General features: G+C 46.4%; 1 protein-coding gene across 12 annotated transcripts in view; it reads right to left on the reverse strand.

The window, feature by feature from the left end:
• The window catches only part of LOC149354188 (uncharacterized), a 54,497-nt gene that overhangs the window by 15,616 nt on the left and 14,804 nt on the right, over positions 1 to 24,077 (reverse strand). For 11 of the 12 annotated variants that reach the window (XR_016291224.1, XM_089583142.1, XM_089583141.1 and 8 more), the window contains 4 exons: positions 20,009 to 20,244; positions 13,036 to 13,260; positions 12,118 to 12,219; positions 8,065 to 8,388 (listed from right to left, as the gene is read on the reverse strand). Coding sequence is in view for 11 of the 12 variants with exons in the window: in XM_089583142.1 (XP_089439268.1) it covers positions 8,065 to 8,388; positions 12,118 to 12,219; positions 13,036 to 13,260; positions 20,009 to 20,244 (887 nt within the window). In the remaining variant the exon portion in view is untranslated. The remainder of the gene's footprint in view (positions 1 to 8,064; positions 8,389 to 12,117; positions 12,220 to 13,035; positions 13,261 to 20,008; positions 20,245 to 24,077) is intronic. The other variant, XM_089583140.1, reaches the window with a different exon arrangement.

Genomic DNA, 24,077 nt, shown 5'->3' on the forward strand with positions numbered 1-24,077 from the left:
CTGAAGGACATCCTGGTGCATGCTAGGCTCGGTAAGAAACCACCACCGACAGTAACTTCATGCTCTCGACCTAGATGCAAGACATGCAAACATTTACAAAGGGACACTACGGTTAAAAGTACAGCAAGCGATTTCAGTTTCGATATAAAGACCAGTTTTGACTGCATATCGTCCAATATTATCTACATGCTCCAGTGCTCCTTCTGCCAGAAACAATATATCGGAGAAACCGGGCAAAAAATGAGTGCCAGATTAAACGGGCACCGGGCTGACACAACACGGAATGAACAGAAGGCAGTGTCGACCCATTTTAATCAACACCATCAGAAATTCGACGAACTCAAATTGTTCATTTTTCAGTCAGGCTTCAAATCGACTAGGGACAGAAATACAGAGAAGCATTCCTAATCCACAAATTTAAAACACTGCAACCAACAGGGATTAACATGTCCAGAAGAAACCTGGAATCTCTCAGGTACATTCCAGGGTTAGCATAATTTTAAATGAACAAATGTCTTGCACATGGTCAGACCATTTCCTAGAACCTCACATAAGCATATTATCGCTCTTTGCACCCTTCCCACGTCATATCTTCCACCACATTTCCGGCCTTCTCACCCTCTCCCTTTGTTCATCTTTTTTTTTCTCCTAATCCCCTACTATCAGTTCTCGGAAACCGTGACATTCCTGTTACCCCCTCGCCCCCCCCCCCCCTTTTTTGGCTTTCTCTGAACTCGAGCCATTCCCCCCCCCCCCCCCGCCTTGTCCTTCCTTGGAAATGCCCCCCCTTTCTTTCTCCTTCCAGTGCCAGCCTATTTTGTTTGCCTTGTTCTCATTTCCCTGTGCCACGCTGACTAATCCTCTTATCTGAGTTTTACAGGTCCACCCAGCGCCTCCCCCCTGTCGCAGCCCCTTCAAAGCCTTTGTTCATTACACACCCCCCAGATATAAGTTTTTCCACTACTGCAGCTTAACGAATCAAGATTCACCTCCCTCCCCTTCCTGACACGCATCCCCTCTCACACCACTTTCCTTCCCCCACCCGGGGCCTTCCTCCTCGGAGCGAAGGCCCTATTTAATCCCTGCCAATGATGAACGCTTTGCCCAGACGAAGACAAGTCCCCTTGTCGAAACGTTGGCTCAAGCAACCAGAGGTTTTCCCCTCCCTTGTTCATTTTGTGATCGCCAAGGACCATCTACCACACCCTCTCTCTACCATTGTATACAGGTCGGCGTAGAGAAGAAAGTCACCTGACATGCGCAGTGCATATGACATATCACGAGCCTACAAATAATGAAATGCACAGCAATTAACATTCATTCTTCTTGTTCCGGCCATCATGTTGTCGAATGCCTTTCTTACAATGTGATACATAAATCGATATATTTAGAACTGCTTCATGTAATGTGATTTTATGCGTATATTTAGCTTTTATTTAGCTCATGTGTCAAGATGTCCTTCTCATCTAGTATTCTATTGGAAATATTTCCGTAGTTTGAGCGATAAACCACTGCCACGCTTACAACTTCACTATCGACCGAATATTTGATAAGTGGCGCTTTACATTTACATTCACTCAACACTAGGTATGACCGCGCACGTTCTAGACTACCATGTTGCAATGAGGATGCGACAGCTCAGTAAACAAAGAATGTTGGACAGCTCAAAGTTGCGCAACTTGAGAAAAGCTTTACTTTTGAGTATGAATGTATCGATGAGCATACTCTGGGTCCTTTACTGCGGAATGAAATTTTTCATTCATCCACAAGATATTTCATAAAAGTATGAATTGAGTATTTCTGGTAGTCAGTTATCGCAAATGCCGTCGTGGTGGCACAGGGGTTATGGTGCTGGGTTGCTGACTAGATATATGCAGGTTCAGTGCCGGGCCGTGGCAGCTCTATTTCGATGGATGCGATAGGCCCGTGTACTGTGCGATGCCAGTGCATGTTAAAGAACCACAGCTGGTCGAAATTTATCTGGAGACCTCCACTACGGCACCCCTCATAGCTTGAGTCTTTTTGGGACATTAAGCCTCACAAGAATGTGAAACCAATCAGGTATTGCAAATGTTTTGGCCATATCGCTGGCCAACAAATGCATAATATCAACAGTGTTACTATCGATAGTCTTACTATTGACAGTCTTGCTATCGATAGCGGTACTATCAGTAGTAATACTATCAATAGCAATACTATCGATAGTAATGCTATCAATAAAACTATCAATAGTCTATCGATGGTTTTTTTACACTATCAATATTCAATTTCCCGATAGTTTTGCATCACTACTTGATGGCCAGCACCGGACATCAAGGCACTCCACGTTTGACTTGCTGGACGAGCTGTTTCGATGCCTTTTTCGACTGGAGAAGCAGACTATGGAGTGGCTGTGCGACGAAGTCACCGATGAAATGAGAGGTGTGCGTGCGAGTGCGCTATCGGTGCGGCGACAGGTGCTGTGTGCGCTGCCGGCGGGTGTGTGTACCGGTGGCTTTCAAATCGCCATTGGTAATGAGGCGCACGTCGGCATCACACAACCGACGGTGAGCAAATGCGTGCGGCAGGTGTCGGAGGCAATCTGCAAAGTTGGTGCGCTGAAGGAGTGGATTCCCGCGGTCACCTATGTGCCACAGCTACATACAAACAAAACATGCTTATGCTGGCAAAGAACTTTATTTTTTCCTGCAAATCGCATTTCGTGGTCATCTTCTGTTTCCCGAGGAAAAAAAAAAAACAGATTTTGTCATCGATCGTAAAAGCTGAACAACCCAGACTTCAACAAGTTGGCTTCGTCGATTTTTCTGTGCACTTAGGTCAACCGCATAGTAGCTTGATTTTAGATGCAGCATAAAAAAAAAGCTGTTTTCGCGCAAAGCAACTTGACGTTTCACTGCCGTCAGCACATCCCCGTGGCAGCAAAAGTTATCCACCAGCAAATTTAATAGTCCAACTTTGTATGCTTCTTGTTTTGCTTAATATTTTCCACCTTTAAACATAATGTTTCGGCAAAATAAACTATTAATTATTTTTATCGCTGTGCATTTCTCAAGTCTTTTTTAATAAAAATTTAGCAGATGATCCCCTGCCTGCAAGTAAATGCTCCTGGGGCGTTGCCCTGCTGAAATTGGCCGATTCCTCATTGTGTCAAGCGGCGACGTCACACTGTTTTGTCATTTTGACATCACTATCAATAACTTTTGACGGGATTTGTGATTGTTCCGTATACAATATTTCTGAAAGTTGTGCATACATAAATTTATATGGGCCGCGCTCCCGTTCCATACCCCCCCCCCCCCCCGGGTTTCAATGCCTAGTTGTTTTAAATATACATCGCCTTCGAAATGACGCTTGATACTTTCAGTACTTGTTCTAGGGTAAATTTGGTTGTTATTCACGGAGGAACAGAATCATAGGTACCCTGCGAAATCATAATACTACTCTGAAAACTTTTGCTTCCATGGATTCCTAAGGGCTCTCTAAGCCTACTTTTCGCCCCAGTTGGAACCGCCTGATGCAAACGCCACGTTTTTCGTGTAAACACCATGTTGGTATATAGGAAGCGAATGTTCAAACTCAAGGCCACCGCTGCAGCACAAAACCGGAACAGAATCTGGAACAGGATCCAGAATAGGATCCGGAACCAGAAACAACCATATGTCCGGCTAGTTTGGGAGAATGGTTTCTAAATTGCCCTGGGCTAGATGGACTGCGTGGATTGAGAGTGCATGGCAGTGATCGAGGATGTGCTTGAATGCCTGAGGTCGTGCTGTCTATGTGGGCTGTGCAGTGGCTCAAGGGGGTTTAACGTCCCAAAGTGACTCAGGCTATGAGAGACACCGTAGTGAAGGGCTCCAGAAATTTTGACCACCTGGGGTTCTTTAACGCGCATTGACATCGCACTGGACACTGGCCTATATGGCAATCTTCTCACTAGTAAAAGGGGGTTGGTGCGGAGGAAGTGCCATCAATGTTCGCCAAGATGCTTCAGTATTAGACAGACGAAACGACGCTATAATGACCGACGTAATGCAATTCCCGGTATGAATCCTACCCAGTTAGGAATCCATACTCTCCCACATATGTGGAATGCACAGGGCCCTACCTAACACGCGCTTGGGGCAATAACACGTTTCTTTTTCTGGATTACATGTTACGCATTCGCAATTGTGCACTCGTTTATCTGTGAAGTAATCCTGTTAATTCATCTTCAGAAACAAGTTCCGCATTCGCAATTTTTTCATCCATGCTTGATTACAGGCTTCATCTGTTTAGCATCCATCCCAAGGTTGTGCCACCGACCATTAAGAAGCAATTTTAAATCGCATCGGCCTTTTCATCGGCTCACAGTATTCTGAACGGATCAGAGTTATCTCCATTTAGAGAACAGTCGACTTATACACTCCTACATCCGGTCCCTGTCTCCTTTTGTATGTGCTACCTCTGTTGGTACCCGTGAATTTCACGAATTTCCTGGCACAATAATGGTGTTTCTCCACTTGTTACGTTGCCCAAGACATTCTAACAACACAAATGTCCCAAAGAATTGCACATTTACTCATGTTGTCCATGAGAGGAAACAACGCAGAAATTCGGTGAACGACGGAAAGGGACGGCACTAGCACTGTCTACCAAATGTTGGTTTCAAGTCCAGCTTTCTTGGATATCACTTTTAATCACGATGCAACTGTAGAGTGTTGTAAGATACTGTTATGAATATATTATTGGGAATGGTCTAACGTTCAGATTTGTAGAAAATCTGGATTTTAAAATTTGTCCTGTGCTTGCGCAAAGTGGTTAAGGCTACCATATAAAAACAATGGGTTCCACTTCAGTCAAAAATAGCAGAAAACTGAACACATCTCAGGGGAGGATTTGCAGACATATTGATTGTTAATATGTTATCTTATGATATCTAAAAAAAATTATTGGTGGCTTAGCATTGCTACTCAAGTAAAACTTGTTGCTGGGCGAGTTGGTGCATAGTCTCTTATAAAAGTTAGCGCAACACAAAAACAATCACAAGAAAGGAAGAAAGGACGATGCGCTAACAACTGAATTCTTTATTGAAAGACACACAGAATATATGGGTCATCGTCACGCCACCTATCAGAAATGTCAGAAGTCTGTAAAAGATGACAAAATGATAAAAGAAACCCTTTAACACAAGGTGAGTTAAAAGCGATAAGAGCAGTTGATTCTTTAAAAGAAAAAAAAAAATGTGACGCGGTGTATAGGGCCAAAATGATGTTTGAATGGAATCTGAAATGATGAAAGTGATATGAAAAAAAGCCAGAATACATGACACACCATTTAACATGGCGGAAGAAGGGTTTTTAGAAAGATTTGCATGAGAAAGCAACGAATGTATGGGTATTGGCTTTTTTTTGCCGTGGTCTGTGGTTTTAGTGCTTGAATTCATTTTTCATATGTTAAATAGTGTGTCATGCATTCTGGCTCTTTTCATCACTTTCGTCCTTCAGGATTCCATTCAAACATGTTATTTTGACCCTATACACTGCATCACATCTTTTAATAAGGTGGATTGGTGAGCTAGTTGGTTCATGATCGTATAATTGAGCAGCAGAAAGGAAACAAGGATGTCGAAGAAACATACAGACGAGGACGATGCTGCTCCTCGTCCTCGTCTGTATGTTTCTTCGACATGCTTGTTTCCCTTCTGCTGCTCAATCATACAATCACACCTTTTCGTTTTCTTTTTGCTTTTAAAGAATCATCAACTGCTCTAATTGCTTTTAACTCACTTCGTGTTAAAGGGTTTCTTTTATCGTTTTATCAACTTTTACCAACTTCTGACGTTTACTGCAGCTGATAGATGGCGTGACTGACGATGGCCCTATATATTCTGTGTGTCTTTCAATAAAGAATTCAGTTGTCAGTAGCACGTCGTCCTGTCTTCCTTTCTCGTGATTCTTTTTGTGTTGCGCTAACTTTTATCAGAAAATTGCATTGCTACGCGCGAAAAATTGCGGAAAAGCAGTTTTTGCATGTGGACTCCATCGCCATGTACCTAAAATCACGACTGAGGTGTTTACTGATGCAGAGGGCCAGTTATGCAACTTTCCGTTCCTCAAACCAAACAGAGTGTACAACGTTGTCAACGTCAACGCCAATCAACCCATAGAACACCAGTGGCCTATCGCTCCAACGCCGCGTTTCGGCCAAAACCTTGTCAACGCAAACGGAAGCAACGAACATCTCTGTGACTACCTCCATGCAGGTCAAAGCACTATTGAGGTGTCCACTGACCCAGGGAGCCAGTTATGCGCCTCTCCTTTGTGACTTTTGTGCACAGATGAAAGCTGATGAAGATGATCATGTGCATTGCACAGTGCGAGGGTGTGGCAGTTTAGCATGAGACATGACCGGCTGCGGCGATAGCATAGTGCTCTCGTGCAGTGGCCAGCGAAGCTGATCTGGTCATGTCACCGCAGATTCGATACTAATCGTGGCAATATTTGTTTCATTTCTGCAGGCATCTGAGAGGGTTCACAAAGAAATCGCCTTTTTTAGGATTGCCACAGAAGTAGTGCTTTCTCATTAAAATTTCGTCCATAAACAACTTCACTTTGAAAAAACTGCGCGTTACCAGAATTTCTGGGTATGATATCGTGGGGCTGCAATATGGTACTAATGTGAGCAAAATAAAGAGACTCCTGGCATCACATGCCAATCCGTGCCAAACTACATGCAAGCACCACCTGACAAAGCAATCCTTGCACCGGCTCGCCCGATCTCGAGCAGAGCGAAGCAGCGATCACGCTGCGCCGGTCTCAATATCAGCAGAGCTTCGTCAGGACGTGCTCACATTCAGTTTGGCATGGATTGGCACACGATGGCAGGGGTCACTTAATTTGCTCACGATAATACAAATACCTCAACATGTCATCTTGAGAGCAGAAACACCCAGCAACTTGGTGACTGCTGATATTGGCTTTATTGGTTCCCTCCATGGTTTATTTCCTCGTTTTAATGCGAAATCACTACTAGTATCGTTGCGAAAACAGCCAGCGGCATGTGTGTACAAGCAGACGGTATGGACAACTCCACCAATGGCAAGAAAAATAGGGTGACGAATTCATGGGGCGCTATGAGGCACCTCCACTTCAACAATTCTATAAATGACGTTCGTCTGTATATTCTCGCCGCTGGCCGACCTACACCTAGCTGGCGCCAGTTTTCCCGACATTCGTATCAATACTGTGACGCAACCGTTCGTTGTACAGCGTTCCGGGTGGTGTCATGCGTGCGCGCGTCTCTGTCAGTACAGCCAAGGGCAGCAATGCTTTCACATTCCCTCATGTAAAAAGTCTTGAGGGTGTTTGTCAAATTTTTGTGACGTGGAGGTATCATATTCATGCAACAAAACCAGCAGCTGAAACTCAGTGCCCGAGCCATCCCTTACAAAAAGTGCCATATAATTCAACCTGGACTTGACTTAATTACATTTCACCGCCTCTGTCCACTAAATTCCCTAGGCATGCAAGCTGAAGCTCAAGGGCAAAATTTAAAGGACTTACACTTTCAAGCAAGTCAAGTGTGCACTATGTGATCGCTGCTTGAGCTAAATTTAGCTCAGATTTTTGTAGCTTTTTCCAGGGCAATATGTTGAATGTTTACTTCACCTGAAATTTATTGTTGACACTATGTTGATGTGCATGTTTTTTTTTGTTTTGTTTTTTTCAGTTTTCTCACCTTGCAAGCACAGACCTCTGCACTTCTACTGAGAAAGCTCCTGAAAGGTTTACATAAGTTCTGCTTCATAGCTAAATCTTTCTTACCATCTAAAATGGCCAGAGTGGCCACCAAACAAGGGTGCATCATGCACCCCATTAATTCAGGATGAAAGCTCCCTCCCCCCTGCTTGTGCTTTTCAGCAATGGCAAAATTATCCTCAAATAGATTACTGTGTGCATTCAAAAGAGAAATCTGAATTAACTGAATTTCATCACTCTAGCATTTGAAGAGAAGACAACAGCCTGCTTTGTGATACAGAAATCTCTTTGCCTAAAACTGAACCACAAAGTGCATGCATTGACTGACCTGCCTTGGCCTCGTCTAGTGAGCTGGTGGGCAGCTTAGCAGCTGCACTACGGCGAAATCCATTGGTCTTCCCAGAAGATAAGCTTCCCACATAGAATAAGGAGAAGGACTGCTCGAGAGGTGGCCTCGTGACTGGCCTCTTGACAGGAAGCGTACCACGGCCGCCCGTCTGACAGATGGCATTCGCCGAGAGGTCAGCCCCCAGTGCAACGGACACCTTCACAACAGGCTCCTCTCCTTTGCTGCCGCTGTGCACGGCTCCTCCTGCTGCAGCCGGGGCCGTGAGCTTCAAGGCTTCTGGTTTGTTGATCTCGCCCAGTAACACTGAAATTTGCACACAATTAAGACGCATCGCCAGAGGAACCGCAAATACAGTAAAACCTCGCTTACCCGGATCTCGATAACTCGGAAATTCGGTTAACTCGGACACGCACCGCGGTCCCGGCAAAAATGTGTGTAGTTCAATGGTGTTAAACGCTTGTTAACTCGGCAGCATTTAGCTGCGTATCAGTTAACTCCGACAACCGCGGCGAGAGCTATCGCAACGTCCATACTCGGTGGCCCGAATGTCCAAACACCCCTAACTGAGGACGAAGCCGGCGCAGCCGAGGAGAGCCACACAAACCGAAACAAGATGAGAAACGGCCGCAGGACGCGAGAGATGCGATGATGATAGTGAGAGAGCGATCAGTGGCCAGGTGGCGCTAGCCACCACCCAGCGCACTGGTCGAGCATCCAGCCATCCAGCAACCACTAAAAGTTGCAAAGGACGACGGGACGGCTTGCTAGGCTTACTTTGTCACCGGATCTACGCACGTGCTGCCCTGCCCATTCGACCCACGCTACGCCTACGCTGCAGCTGTATTCTTTTGCGAGTGTGTGAAAAGCCGTGTCGTGTGCGGACCCGTGGCCATTGCGTTCGACTTCTGGTGCGTGCTGTCACTGCCGCCACATCTACGCCGACGCTGCAGCTGCTTTCTTTGAGTTGCGAGTGTGACAAGCCGCACTGCGCGCGGACTGGTGCATGCTGTCTCTGCCGTCACGCTTTGCTGTTATGGCGGCCGCCCCCCCCAGCGAAGCGGGAACAGCAGCCAGCCAATAATTTAGAAACGAAGGTTGATATTAAAGGAGGTCGGTGAAGGCGTTTCTCGGCAAGAGATAATGAAAAAGTATGGGATCAAGCGGAGCACATTGAGTGACTACGTGAAGAACAAAGAAAAATTCTCGAAGCATTTGACAGCGGCAAGTTCACCGGAGCAAGAACAAGGCTCAGGACGGCAGCGCATCCGGCTTTAGAAAATGCGTTGGTACGATGGATCGCAGATATGCGCAGCGGGCAACTTCCTTTGAGCGGGCCACTAATCTGTCAGCAGGCTGAGTGATACGCAGTGAAAATGAATGTTGACTCTTTCAGTGCGCCTGAAGGATGGTTCGCACGCTTCAAAGAAAGACATGGATTGGTCTTCAGGAACGTATGTGGTGAGAAGGCAGCAGTAGATGAACGTTGCATCACTGATTGGAAGTCGACCGAGCTTCCCCGATACCTGGCTCGTTATGAACCTGCCAACATCTTCAACGCTGATGAAACGGCACTTTTTTTCAAGGCCTTGCCAAACAAAACGATCATGTTCAAGGGTGACCCGTGCGTTGGAGGCAAGAGGAGCAAAGAAAGGATAACTGTGCTCCTCGCCACAAATATGTTGGCCACGGAGCGCCTACCACTTCTTGTGATAGGTAAAGCAAATCACCCTAGGTGCTTTAAGAACGTTCGCCGCCTGCCTGTAGAATACAAAGCTAACAGAAAGGCACAGATGACCATGGATACATGTCAAACCTGGCTGCGGCAGCTCGACCGCCGCTTCTCCACCAAAAACCGCAAGGTTTTGTTTGTCGTAGACAACTGCAGCGCACACACGAATGTGACAGGGCTGGAATGCATCGAGCTTGCATTCCTGCCGCCAAACACGACAGCTGCTCTACAGCCGCTGGACCAGGGCATCATCCAGCACGTGAAGATGAAGTACAGACGGCATGTGATGGAAAGGATGCTGCTCTGCAAGGAGGCTGAGCGAGAATATGACATAAACCCCCTCAGCGCGGTCCACATCTTAGCTCATGTCTGGAGCAACACGTCGGCGGAGGTCATTGCGAACTCCTTCAGGCACAGCGACTTTGTCCGCCCTGACGACTGTGATGTAGATGTGCCTCCCAAGGACGTGGAAAGGATGCATGACGAAGCAACGGATGACAGGAGCTTGGAGTTTCTCCTGCCTGCTGATGTCCAGCTTGCCGACTACATTGCCATTGACGATGGTGTTGCTGTGGCTGGCCAGCTGACTAACGATGACATCATATCGGAAGTGCTTGGCATGGAGGAGAATGAGTGTTCCGATGATGACAATCCAGATCAGCCGCTGCGACGTCGCACTGTGCAGGAGGCCGCCGTGGCTCTCGCCGTTCTAGAGGAATTCTGCGTACTAGAATCCCGTGACAGTGAGCATGCGAACCATCACCTGATGGGGTTGAAAAAGATCGTTTTAGCGCAGATTCCGGCGACAAAACAAACGAAAATAACAGTTTTTCAAGCAATAAAGGTATGTTCATGCTACGTACATTTGTTTCTCGTTTTCTTGGTACATTCGATAATCCAGAATTCGGTTAACTCAGACATTTTTCCCAGTCCCGTGAGATCCGGGTTAACGAGGTTTTACTCTATGACTTAAAAGGTAACAGCAGCTGCCAAAATAAGATAATACAAGACAGCTAATGAAAAAGAGCCCATGATAGGATATGCTACTTTTGAGGGCAATGAAAAAAAAACTATTCAGGAACATTAACTTGATCGGGTGCAAAAAATAAGGTGCAGTAAACCACATCACAACCTGATTTATTACTACCAAGAGGGAAGGATGTTAAGAGAACAAGAAAACAAAAAAAAAAACATTGCAACCACTTTGTACATCTGTGTTCGGTTCATTTTATCAGTCATGTCGTCAACCATACTCTTCCAACAAGCGAAATCTCCTTCAGTGTGTTCACATACACAGATATCTTACAAAACGAAAACATTGATGAATGTGTCTCACAAAGCTTTCAAGGTTAACTAATTAGTTCTATCTTGCACCTGGCACATATATTTGCAGCTTAATTTGGTCACACAGCGGCCAAATTCTATTTTACTTGCAGCTTGCAAAATGCTATCCAGCCGAGAAAGCAGTCACTTAAGCTGCTTTTCTAGATATCTACCACAAGAATACTTTTGCAATCATCTATAGAGCACAATATACCTCTCCCAGCCCGTGTCACCAGCGCACGTGTTTGTGGCCTGGTGGGCAAAACATGTGGCTCCTGACAACATGTTGCAGCAGGTGTGACGCGTGCCAAGGAGTCTCTCATCGCAAGAAAGAAGGCGGTGGGGAACGCTCAACACATGCAAAAGCAGTTCAGAAGCAATAGTGCACGATTTTGTTCTTTAGGGCCCCGCCCATCTGATGTCACACTGTTTACACAAGGGAGAACCCTATTAAGGGCCACATTCTTCTAGGGCAAGGGTAAGTGCTGATCTGCAGCACACAGTGTGCAAATTTAACAGAAACCTAGACATTAATGCTGTATTCGTATTCAATGCTTTACAAGCCACCACAGATTTTACTGACAATGTTTTCTTAGTAGCCTCACATCCACATCTTGTCCTTGATTAGACCAGGAAGAGGAGGAAAATGTTTTAAAGAAAATGTTGCGGTAACTATGACACTTTGGGTGGACACAAAAGGAGGGAGAGAGAGAAATATGCATCTCCAGCAATGCACACAATGGATGCTAAGGGTTGATGTTATCATTGGAAGCTGTCTCTGGATGTTATCTTCTGTTAGTGTGGCTTGGTAATCAATGTTAAAATATAGTATGAAAAAAATTAAAAGTAATGCAACAACAAAAAGCTTTGCATTAGTTCAGCGTGTTCAATGTTTTCTACAATGAAAAAGATTCGGCAAGTCGCAGATTTTAAGTTCGCACTGACATTTCTGTAAATCTGACGGAGCAATTGGCACTCACTCTGCTCGACTAATAGAATTGGTGCGCCGTCCTCCTTGTTTTTATCACTTTCTACACCCCTGCCCAGCTCGTCAACACAAATCTTGAAGATAGCGGTGTGGTCTAAAAGGAAACAAGAAAAGCATGCATATTAACTGTCACCAACTCCACTGCCTGAAAAACATGCTAAACATATAATTCAAGGTACAGGCAATGAAAGTAAATTGAACAAGAGGAAGAAAGTCAACGAGGAACTTTCTGCAAGTTGCACACACGGCTGAAATCACAATTACGATTCAAAGGGCAAACTAACTCGAAAACTATTGGCACCAAATAGAACTTATTGGTTTTCAAATGTGTTTTTAAGTTGAGTTCTTTTTGTACTGGGATGCCACATCTGACCTTTACAAGGTTTCTGCACTCTTTTTTCAATATGCATCTGAACCAACTCGACCAGCTAAACTATCTAGTGGGTTTCATTCCTTATCTTCTATTTCTGGAAATTTACAAGACGAAAATAGTTTTACTCATAAGTCTTTAATCAATACACCTTTTGCTCATGCAGCGAGCCAAGTTTTGGTACATTTAGCGAAGCTTTTTTTTTACACCACTGGACCTTGCCTCGTTTCACAAAGTCCATCGTCAGTTTTATTCGCCGCAGATATTGCTTCTGCCAAAACGTACGGAATCTATTTTTGTCTAAATTTTTTGTTAGAAACCAGCTTAAGTGACTATTCCTGGTGCCTATGAAGCCCTTTTTTTTCGTTCAGCTTTTGTCTGATAACATGATACCTTTGTGTGAGAGTTCTTTTCGGTAGCTAGACCTAAAACTTCGAGCAAGACACCGGCGAGGTCCCCGCAGCAGTTCTTGCCTGTTCCCATTTGCTGTCACGACTAATATAGAGGAAGAAAATCAGAAGGAATGTCCAGAGCACTCACGAAGTCCCGATCGATGGCTGGCACAGGAAGTCGGATGGCATGCACGGGGGCACCTTGGCACACGGCAGTGCTTGTTCCTGGTCCCAATGCGATGCCAGTGCCAGGTAAGGAACAGCTGCAAGTCAGCACCACGAGTCACCCAGCCCGTGCTATAGCTCTCTATTGCTGAAGCATAGCTCGGAGTATGGCCGACCGGTCCACGTCCGCTTGCTCCGAGGACACGCCCTAGAGTAGGGTTGAAGGTGAAAAATATACTCTCAATTAAGACCAAATTACACAAAGAATATATAGCAAGAGGTCCCATGATGCAAGACCATACGCGGGACCTCCCGTTCTATTATCTGCCCCCCCCCCTTGCCTCATGCGCTGATCCATCCTTCCATAGCACTCTCCCGCTGCCTGCGTGAAATGCCTTCGACGAACAGCCTTAAAACCATGCTTTATTTATTTCGGCAAAACTAGAGACGTTTTGTATTTTATCATAGTCGCACGAGTGGCTAGGCCCGATTTGTTGTACAACTAAATTAATCGTCGTCTGCATATCCTTGCCAATGACTCCGAGAAGTTAGTTATATTGGATTTTATGGCTGAAAACAACACAGACTATGATGCGCCAAACACAGGGTTAGAATGTCTTGTGTCAAAGGGGATACAGTGGAAACCCGCAATAACGAAATCACCGGGGACAGCAAAAAAATTCACTTTTGCGAGAATTTCAGTGCCGCGAAAATGAGACAGAAAAGATAGTAAACAGCCCGCAAAAAGAAAATTTATTGCCAAAAGTCAGTTAGCTTGGTTTGCCGAGCCTTGCCTTGCAGCAACTTCATAGTTCTACTTTCACACTGCAAGAAGTGACCCATTGCCACATCGTCGTCATGTGCGCCTAAAAATGACTGGATCATGTCGAAGGCGTCCAACACATTCCTTGGGCTTACCTTCTCTTCATGTTTTGGACCTTGGTCCTCGGTGTTGTCGGTTTCACACACGCTGCTGATAATAGCCTCATCGGTCATTTCTTCATGAACAACTACGTCGGCATCAGCGCAAACGAAATGATCAACATTGCGGCCATCTGGAACAACGTAGTTGTCGACAGCACAGAGCGCACCCCATGCGTTGGCCAGCGATTGCGACACTGCGCTGGCAGCATAGTCATCGTGAAGTGTGTCTTCATGCACGTTTTCATTTGGTGACTTTGAATCTGACTCTGAATGCGAGAAATGTGAAAAAGGTGTAATTTTTGAGGATCGCTGACCAATACTGAGCTGCTGGTAGAGGTAACAACTGTGATATGAGCAAATTTCTTGCCACAACTGCCTTGCAGCTGCCGCTGACCCAACATTGGGGTGCGGCTCACCTGGCATCCGCTAGCTCCGCTGCCGAAGGCATCGCAGAGATTCACCATACTATTACAGTAGAACCCCGTTCATACGTTTTTCACCGGACCGGGAAAAAAAAACGTAACAGCCGGGAAAACGCAACAGTGAGGAAAGCACCGAAAATTAATGAAAACAGTGCAGCTTTGACTTGAAACAAATTTCCGCAAATTGACCCTAGGACTTTAAAAAATCGAGAATGGTGGATTGCAGTTTCTTTCGCTCGCTGGAAAGAACAATGCGTTTCTCAATAGCAAAGGCCGCATTGCTGTCAGCGTCGCTTTGCGTTGCGGCCACACCGCACGCACGCAGCAGTGCTGTGCAGTTCACGCGCTCACTGCAGTCCACGCTGAAGCGACGCTGTGCACAGCGTCAAGCACTGAAATGTTCGTAGGCTGCTCGCCGCGCTGCTCCGCGTAAGCCGCCCTGGCTGCCTGTCGACTGCATTTAGTACGTCCAGCTTTTCCTCAAGGGAAAGCCCCTTCCGCTTACTCAACGCTATCACGCCATCAAAGCACAATAAAGATGTTGTCGCGACTGAGAAGGATGAAAAGGAAATTGCACGGGCCCTGCCTGCTGGCTCTCCAGCCGAGCCACCACCGCTGTCACTTGCAGATAGAAGAGAGTTAAAAGATAAAAAGAAAGAGTGAAAGAAAAGACGCGCTGATAAGACCGCAGCCGCGCGCCTCCTCCTCACCACCTCCCACGATAAAGATCGCGGCGTTCGGGGTGCGAGGCAGATAGCCATCTAGTGGCGGCCTCTCCAACTCGCGTGCGGCTTCTTGCAGCCAGTTCCGTAGCCAAGCCTGGCCAAGACTCGTCAAAAATCAAAATGCCGGTTGGCGCGCATTGCCCGGTTGGGTTCGGGGAGCCCGGTTGCGACGTATCATGCGGGATCGTTTCCTCGGCTACGACGTAACAGCGGGGTTCGCAATACATTGGATCCTATGGAAGCTATGCCGGGACCCGAAGAAAACGACGTAACAGCCGGGAAAACGCAGCAGTGAGGAACGTAACAGCGGGGTTCTACTGTACTTTGTTGAGCAATGATGCTGTTGACACTAAAGCTATATGTGAAGAGTAGGCCTTTTATTATAGCGCAGGCGACTTCCGAAGCGCCAGCCGCTGCGGCTTCAATGCAAAACAGGCTATAGGCCTAGCGAAGACCATGGCAGCCAGGCAGCAGCAGAGTTCGTCACCCGGAGTGCCCGCGAGCGGTGCCGTTGCCAAGAGCTCCCAACATAAGCAGGCATGCTTTGTCGCTGCTCGAGTACAGCTGGCAGTCTTTCTGATAACAAGGCGATCTTCTTTTCTTACAAGCAGCGCTCAGGCACTGCTGCCCGGCGGCGAAGTGTGACACCAGTTGTGGGCGTAACTTGGGTAGAGCGGCGCAGCGATGCTTACTGGCATTTTGCAAAGTGCTTCACATCCTCACGCGAACCCACGAAGGCGATATTAGCGTGCGATTGTGCGATCAAAAAAATGTCGATGTCCTCATTGGAATCAGATTCGTCAAAATCCGAGCTGCTGGGACTAGCCATGCCGTTGTTTGTTTTCATGCGCTGGTCAGCGCGTATGTGAGAAAGCAGATGAGGCAGCAGTAGCTGCGTCACAGCTTTCAAGGCCCATGTGACCAGGCAAAGTAGTTGAGCCTCCTAGATAATGACATCACTGTTCGACTCTGCGTTCAGAAACTGAAACCGAAAATCGTTTACCTAAAAATGCGATTGTTAAGCTAGAAGCCTACGGCACCAGTAGCTAATTTCTCCCTACCGTGTCCGTCTGGAGGGGTTAGGAATGGTGACAGCGCGTCGCGCGCCTCGGACGCTGTCCAAGCCGCGGGAAACGGGGAGTAAGACCGCGAACAGCACTGTTGGGGCCGCAGGGGGCCGACGACCGTGTCCCATTGAAGAGAGATTAGCTGTCAAGTGGGTGGGGGTCAGTAAGGTCGGCGACTTCTTAAACCCCCGACTGTCTAGCTAAGCAGTGGACATTACTGGCGCCTCTAGAGTAGAGCTCTGGCGAGCACTGGGCGCCGCCCACTTGTATGTACAGTGCCATCGCAGCAGTATTGGTTGAAATTGGGCGAGAGCAGAGTTAATAAAGCTCCGCCCAATTATCGAAAGTATTAAAACCCGCTGCAACAAAGAGAGGAGCGCGCCGAGTCTCAGTCTCGGCCACTTTTATATGGCCATTCTTTTAAACAGCCTTTTTTAGAAAGCCTTTTTTTAAACCACCTTTTTCTCTAAGTTCTTGTATTTTGTTCCAGTCTTCAATAAACTAGTTTTGTTGTCAAGAAGTTTGGAGTGGCTGCCCCAACCGGCAACGTGTCGCCGGACGAGCGTACGAAGACGCGAAGCGCTTCGTGCCATTGTCATTCGTCGCATCGAAGTGCTGAAGTTAACTGCGATATAGCATGCTTCCTTGAGCAATAAGAAACATTTGAAACAAAGATCGCGCCAACTACAAATTTGGTGTCTCCACTCCTTTAAGAAACCTGAAAATACTTAAAAAATCAACAACTGCTTGAATCACCTAAAAGCAGAGCTCATGGGATGTAATGGGATGAATTCATTGTAGAATGTCTTCAAATACTTTTTTTATAAGTTGTTAAAGTTTTGTACATGAAATTAAAATGATGTTTGCTGTGAGTTCACCCTGAGTTGGCCTGAGTTGTTTTGCAACTACATCAATCTTCTTCTCGATATCTTTGCCGATGACTCCGAGAAGTTCAGTGGGCAGATCTGCAGCTAAGGGTATTCTAATTTCTTTGGTTGTTATTACTGAAAACTGCTTAAAAGACTACAGTTCCATGTTTTCTTGTAATGATGTATTAGACGGTAGTATACATTCATCACCACGTGGTGTTCGGCTGCGACCACAAAACTTTGGCTTTCACTTCATCGGCCAATTGATGGCTGTGGCGCGAAATGTGGCTTAGGTCACGTGAGGCACAAAAAAACCTAAAATATCGTCGCTGGTGCGTCCTTTGTAGCCTTTCGGCTGTGGAAGCAAGAGGATTAAGCATTGTAGAGGATGAAAACCACGTATCAGTGATTATATTGCAGTTTTTTTATGCCTCGCATGACCTAAACCTACCTATGACGTCAAAGCCATTGTTCAGCTGAGGAAACCGGAATCGAAACAGCATTGCAAGAAATTCAAGTATGATTTATTTAGCGGCCACAGGAGAATACCACAAGGTGATGCATGTATACTAATGTCTAAGCCATCGTTTAAAAGAAGAAAACACGCAGGCAAAAATTTTGGTGTCCATACACCTTTAAGCGTAGCATGCACGAAACACAAGTGATTGTAGCTACCTGCTCACACTGACTGATGCACATGCACGCATGCGCACAAGGACGTTTCGCTGTGCCAACACACACGACACACACACGCACGAAACAACTTCGATAAATAATAACACAACACTCCACCGACTTACTAGCATGGGTGCCATATCAAACTACAGTAATCCCTCGTTATAACGAAGTCAGTGAGACGGCGAAAAAATTCGTTATAAGCGATAATTCGATATAAGCGACTGCTCGAAAAAAGCTAAAAGAGTCGAGATTTAATTGCACCACAACTGCGAGAAAGCTGGCGGATGACGCCGAGTGACGTCCGCCAGCTGCGGCAGTTGCTAGGCACCGGCTCAAGGTCGGCCTCTGTGCCTCGTCGGAGCACCGCGCAAGCGAAAGTTCGTGGCCAATGTAGTTTTCGCTACAAAATTTGCTCGTAGCACAGTTGTTACTTCTACCAGCAACTCAGTATTGGTCAGCAATCCTCAAAGATGATACAGTTTTCAAATTTCTTATACCAGAGTTTATTATCTATATCAAGAACGCGCTTTAGGTCATTTTTGTGATCCAGACGGGATCCAGGCTGATCGACAGGCCGGCAGGCTCGGCTTACTTCACGTTCACACAAGAAAATACAAAGCAGCCATGCTACCTAAAGTTTGCCTCCTAGATTCGAGCAACGACAGCATGCCTGTGCAAGAGTGGAGCTTTCGGCAACGACGCCGCCCGCAGGAACGCCGGGTGACAAACTGCGCACTGCTCCCTGGTCGCCGCTAAGCCTAGCCAGTTTCACATCGATGCCACAGTTGTTAGCGCTTCGGGACTGGACAGCACTCAAATAAAGGCGCTACACTCGGCACCCCTTTACTGTCAACTAGTCCCATAATAAAAGATACGTTAGATTTCCGCGACGCCTTCAGCAACGGAGCTAGCAGACGGCAGGCGAACCGCATCAGGCAGGAGCAGTACCAAAGCGGCTATTGGATGAAATTTGCTTGTCGTCACCTCTACCAGCAACTCGGTATTGGCCAACGATCGTCAGAAATGATGAATTTTTTACATTAATCTATCCCAGGGCTTGCTATGAACTTTTAACAAACAATACTATCGTGCTTTCAGACACCGGCGGCCGGCATCAAGGCTGGCAAGTCACAGCCGGTCTCGACGCGCGCGAGCGAGCGCGTCGAGAACGGCCGTGGGCAGGCCGGCCCGGCTCAAAGGAGCGCGCCCTACGCCATCATGACGCTGCCTTTCTCTGCGCTCGCATTGGCTCCCGCTTCCCGTCGTTGCTTTTGCTGCGAGCGGCCCGTCGTTGACATCTAGCAGGTTGGATGCAGGCAGCGAGCTGCGATGGGACGTTGCGGCGCCGTTCGCAACTTGGCGCCGAGGTGAATCGCGCTCGCTTTTCACACACGTGTCCCCGCCGTAACAACAAAATTCAGTCACCCTACCACGCATTTAGAACATTTGTCTAGTCAAATGGCGCGAATCGAGCATGACCGGCCACTTTTCCGCATCCAAGACACCACAGTTTTCTGGCATCGCAAAGCGCGAGGAAAACTTTATTTTCGTGTCGGTTCTGTCACGGGGAACACCAGGAATGTGCTTCCGACTGAGATTAACGGTTTGGGTGCGCTGCATCATGGAATTTGGCCCCGCTGAGCAGGGGACACTCGGCACTCTTCGTGCCCATCACTAGGCAGGGCACGGATCGTGGGTTTGGTACTTTTGTGGCCTGTTCTATGCCTGCATGGGTCTAATTTGTCCGCGGTATTAATTTGGCACTGCATGCACAAAGGGTCGCCGCCACGGCGGCGATGCCTGCACTCAGCGGCGGTGATACCTCCGCTCGACACTTCGCTCTAAGCGGGTCAAGCTCTTCGTGCACTTCGAGCAATGCGGCTTAAAATGCATGCGCTTGGGTCAGGACCGAAAGAAATTTCGAATAAAGCGATATTTCGAGTAAAGCGATTTCGTTATAATGAGGGATTACTGTATATCCAATTATATCAACACTATACCCAAAATGCCGAGTATCGTTGGGTTCAAGAAAGTCTAAAATGCAGAATAAAAATAAAGACAAACTGCTAAAATGGAGCTTAAGGAATTCAATGAAAGTGTAAAAACATCCCATTTCGGGTGAAGCCTGCTTATAACGCTCCGCTGTCGCGTTTCTTCATGATGCGAAACAGCCACAAAATTTACTGTAAGTAAACTGATCACATGAGCCGATTCATATCCCAGAAGAAACCAGTCTGAGGTGTGCAACCCATTTCTTGAACGTTCACTTACTCGGGGCAGGAGAGGGAGAGCGTCTACGCAAGGTAGGGGCCCCAGACGCGGCCCAGTTGGAGCCAGGCGGCGGCACATCACTTGCATCCTTGGAACCCGTAGGAGCCACAGCCGCAGAGCCGTGTGTCATGCGCCTCGCTAGGGACTGCAATCCACGGTTCCGCTTCTGTGTCGAACGGGTGTACCAGCACCTAGTGGTGGTCGTGGCAGAAGCTGTTGTAGTCCTTTTTCGCCGTCTGTAAGGTAAAGTGCCAGAAAGCGTTCTGCTTTTGAAACGGACACTTTATTGCTTGTGCATATTTGGCTCAAAAAAGTGCCTGTCAGCTTTGAGTTTAGGACCTGTGAGCAGCTGCAATATGTTGGGGCTCTTCTGATTCCCTGAACTGCACAGTAATACTGTACATTCTCACTTGAGATACATTTAGGCACACAACTTGGAATGCACGGCCACAAATGTTTGTTAAAGCGGCAAAGTATAATATATTCACGCGATCCTAAGGATTCTGGATGGAAATGAAGCTAAGAAAACGAAAATGCAGAAAAAGGGAATAAAAAGGTCTAACGAAGGGCAAGCAGTGTTAAGATTAGCAAACACACTTTAAAAAGTGCGTTAGCAGCTCTCGAAGCCAAATTGCAGATTACACAGGACCTGTTGCAGCGTAATAAGTGTTAGCAGTAATGGACAGCCAGAACTTGATTCAGGAGATGTTTTTGGTTTTCCAGTTCGAACTTCATTCTTCTGCTAACTTTTTTTGCAGATTTGCAGTTTATTATTACTCTCCTTTCTCTTTCTTTTTTTTTTATCCCCTCACCCCCTTCCCCCCGTGTAGGGTAGCAAACCGATTATTATTTCGGTTAACCTCCCTGCCTTTCCTCTTCTATATCCTCCTCCTCCTTGCACAGTTTATTAGTGGTTTCTAAAGACGAGAATCCACTCTTGCTATTTAATTTGGTGGCAGTCAGCAGCTGTTTTGCATAACAGCGCTGTTGTATAGATAAAGCATTTCTCTTCCCAGAAAATTTTTGAAATCCATTAGAGGTTAAAAGCAACCGATGCTTCATTAACTGCAAGAAGCTTTATTGCCTCGGTGAGTGGAATGTACTAAACCAGATTAAATGCAGTTCCAACGTGATCAATTCATGTACAATGGTCATAGAACGAAATGGAGTAAAAGGGGCATGTGACCTTGGGTAGACCCAGCACCATATAGATGCTTGTATGAGCATCGCAATGCAGCAACTCACAGTGGTGCAACTTCAAAGTGAATCCAGTGCCAAGCGAAATGTTTAACAGCACGCCATCACAAAGCAGCACATTCGCAACAAGTCGCTCACTCGTATAGAACTCGGATTCTTAGGTTGGTGACTAGACAGAACCATGGCTGCAGCTGTATGACATTATTTACGTGACACGACAAAATGCCGAATCCGGGTTTCACAGCACACTATGGTCGAGAATTTTAAGGCAGCCGCCTGCAATTAAGAGATCGACAGGTCATAGCTCATTCATCCCCATTTTGAAGCGAGAGCTTCACTATGCTAGGTAAAGTGAGTTTCGCAGTGGCCCCAAGTCTCACCCTCAAATGACCTTCGTAACAAAAGCCCATAGCACGTTGCCAACAGATAAAGAAAATTAAAGGCCAGGTGCATAACTGCCCCCTGGGGCAGTGGACATCTTAGTCGTGCTTTAAGCTACGAAACCGATGAAGAGCGGGAGCTTTGAAAGCAAAGGAAAAGTGCATAACTGGCCCCCTGGGACAGTGGACACCTCAGTCGCGCTTTAAGCTAGGAAACCAATGGAGCAGGAGCTTTGATATAAAAGGAAAGGCGCATAACAGGCTCCCCGGGTCAGTGGATGCCTGAATCGAGCTTTGAGGTACATGGGGTGGTGAGAGAGAGATTTGAGCTGCATGTGTTAGTGCTGAAAACACGCGGCAGTGCAGCAATAGGCCGCAGGTTCATTGGGTGAGCAAACTCTCACAATCAACCATTAACTGCCACCTGCCAGGGTGGCGCGGGGGTGGGCCCACTGCCTATCCAGTGTGTGGAACACACTCAACGTCACAAGGTCAAAATTTTTCACTATCAGTTCGAAAGGTGTACTGTTTTGTTCCCGTATTCCATCATCCTTTTGTCGATGTAACCATTCAAGCTATATCCGCGGGGTTATCTTTACATTTACCACTTGAAAGCAACATAGTCACTGTACTTTAATTTGTCAGCTGACTTATCATGCCTGATCCTCAGGGTAAAAGACAAAAAAATGTTTAAAGTTGCCCTTATTTCCTAAAACTTCAGATATGGTATGGCTGCCTCGAGGGAGGTACACACCAGATTTCCTCAAGACAAAGCTTTGATCAGCAGGCACCGGCATATAAACCAATTTAGGCAATCTTAAGAGGGCAGGTATGGAAGTGGAAGGCATTAGAAGCACCTCATTCAACTGGACAACTCTGACAAATCAATACATCATTCTGGAGGAAAGCACTTGTGACCATCACAAGGTGTACAACATATGTACTGAAAGATTTACACATTACTTTCTTCAAGTTTGAGTGAGCTGCATACATGACAAAAATATTTTGAAGTTACATAACTATACCAGGTGTTTTCTGCAGCACTGCGAAATATTTAATGCTAGCATGGCTTGAAAATCTTCTCAATTAAAAGCACATCTCACACATTCCCTAGAGTTGTAATAAGGGAGTAATTACTCATTGACATCCACCCAAGTGCAGCCATATGGCTACAAAGGAAAGCTATATAGCTTTCTCAGAGTTAAAGAAGACTTCGTAGTTAAAAAATTCTTCCTGGTCCGGGCTTTGAACCTGGGACCACCACTTCACCGGAGCAGTCGCTCTACCAATAGAGCTCACCCGGATGGCAAGCTTATGGTAGCGCGAGCTATATAGCTTTAAAGCTGTATAGCAGGGGTTCTCAAGCTGGGTTCTGCGGAACACAGGGGTTCCGCGGGCTGTCTTCTTGTGTTCCGCGAGAACCCTCACCGACCCTGACCCAGCAGCTGATATGAGACTGGCTCTGAGTGCTACTGAGCCACGCTTTGACTTGCTCTTAAAAGGGAAGCAGTACCACCCATCACATTAGTATTTGTATTAATCTGTGCAATAAACATTTAACTTTTGCAACTCTCTCTTTGCAAAAATGCACTCGACAACATTGCTAGTAACTGAAAGCGGGGGGGGGGGGGGGGGGGGAAGGGGTTCCCTGGAACTTATTGAAGGCTTTTGGGGTTCCTCCAAGCAAAAAAGTTTGAGAACCCCTGCTGTATAGCTTTCCTTTGTAGCCGTTTGGCTGTGCTCAGGTGGATGTCAATGAGTAATTACTCCCTTATTACAAATTTACTCCACCTTGAGGGATTCCCCTAAAACATTTGACCATTCCCTAGAGTTCAGTAAACGAGAGTATTACATCTCAGATTCTGAAATTCGATGCCTTTGGTTCTGCAAAAAGAATAAAAGACACTGGGTTTGATAATGGCATTAGCATGAATAATAAATGTTCAATAATGTTCAGGCATTGGAAAATCCATGAAGCATACGAACTAAAATGTTAATTGCTGGGCGAGTTGGTTATTCATGTTCTAGCAAAAACCAGCCAAAACCGAGACGCAGGGCCATAAAAAGTCAAACACACTTTTGCCGGACTTACAAATGATTTATTTTGGCTCATCCACGTGCTTGAAGCCATTTTCTCGTGCAAGCACACATGCAAATGAAAAAATCACAGTCATCTTTCCATTCCCGGTAAAAAGTGCCACTCTTTCTCTATGCTAAGGACAGATAGCTTGCGTATGCACGACCGCTCATTCTTTTTGATGAAAAATGCTTCAAGCAGTTCTCACTTGCGCCTGGACTTCCCCCTGCTAGTAATGCTCGAGCGGTGAAGTAGAGGCAAATATTTACTACAGTCCTTCACATGCAACTCCAGGTTGCTCCCTGTGCCCGCACGCAATGTGTTTCCTGAGGCGTCCATTAAGGCCAGTCTGCCCGACGTCTACTTTCCCAAGCACATGGGGATTGAATACACAACCTCCACCGCACACTTTGTG

Source organism: Amblyomma mixtum, chromosome 3 (genome assembly GCF_055824585.1).
Source record: "Amblyomma mixtum isolate Tamu chromosome 3, ASM5582458v1, whole genome shotgun sequence".
NCBI classification, from domain to species: Eukaryota; Metazoa; Arthropoda; class Arachnida; order Ixodida; family Ixodidae; genus Amblyomma; species Amblyomma mixtum.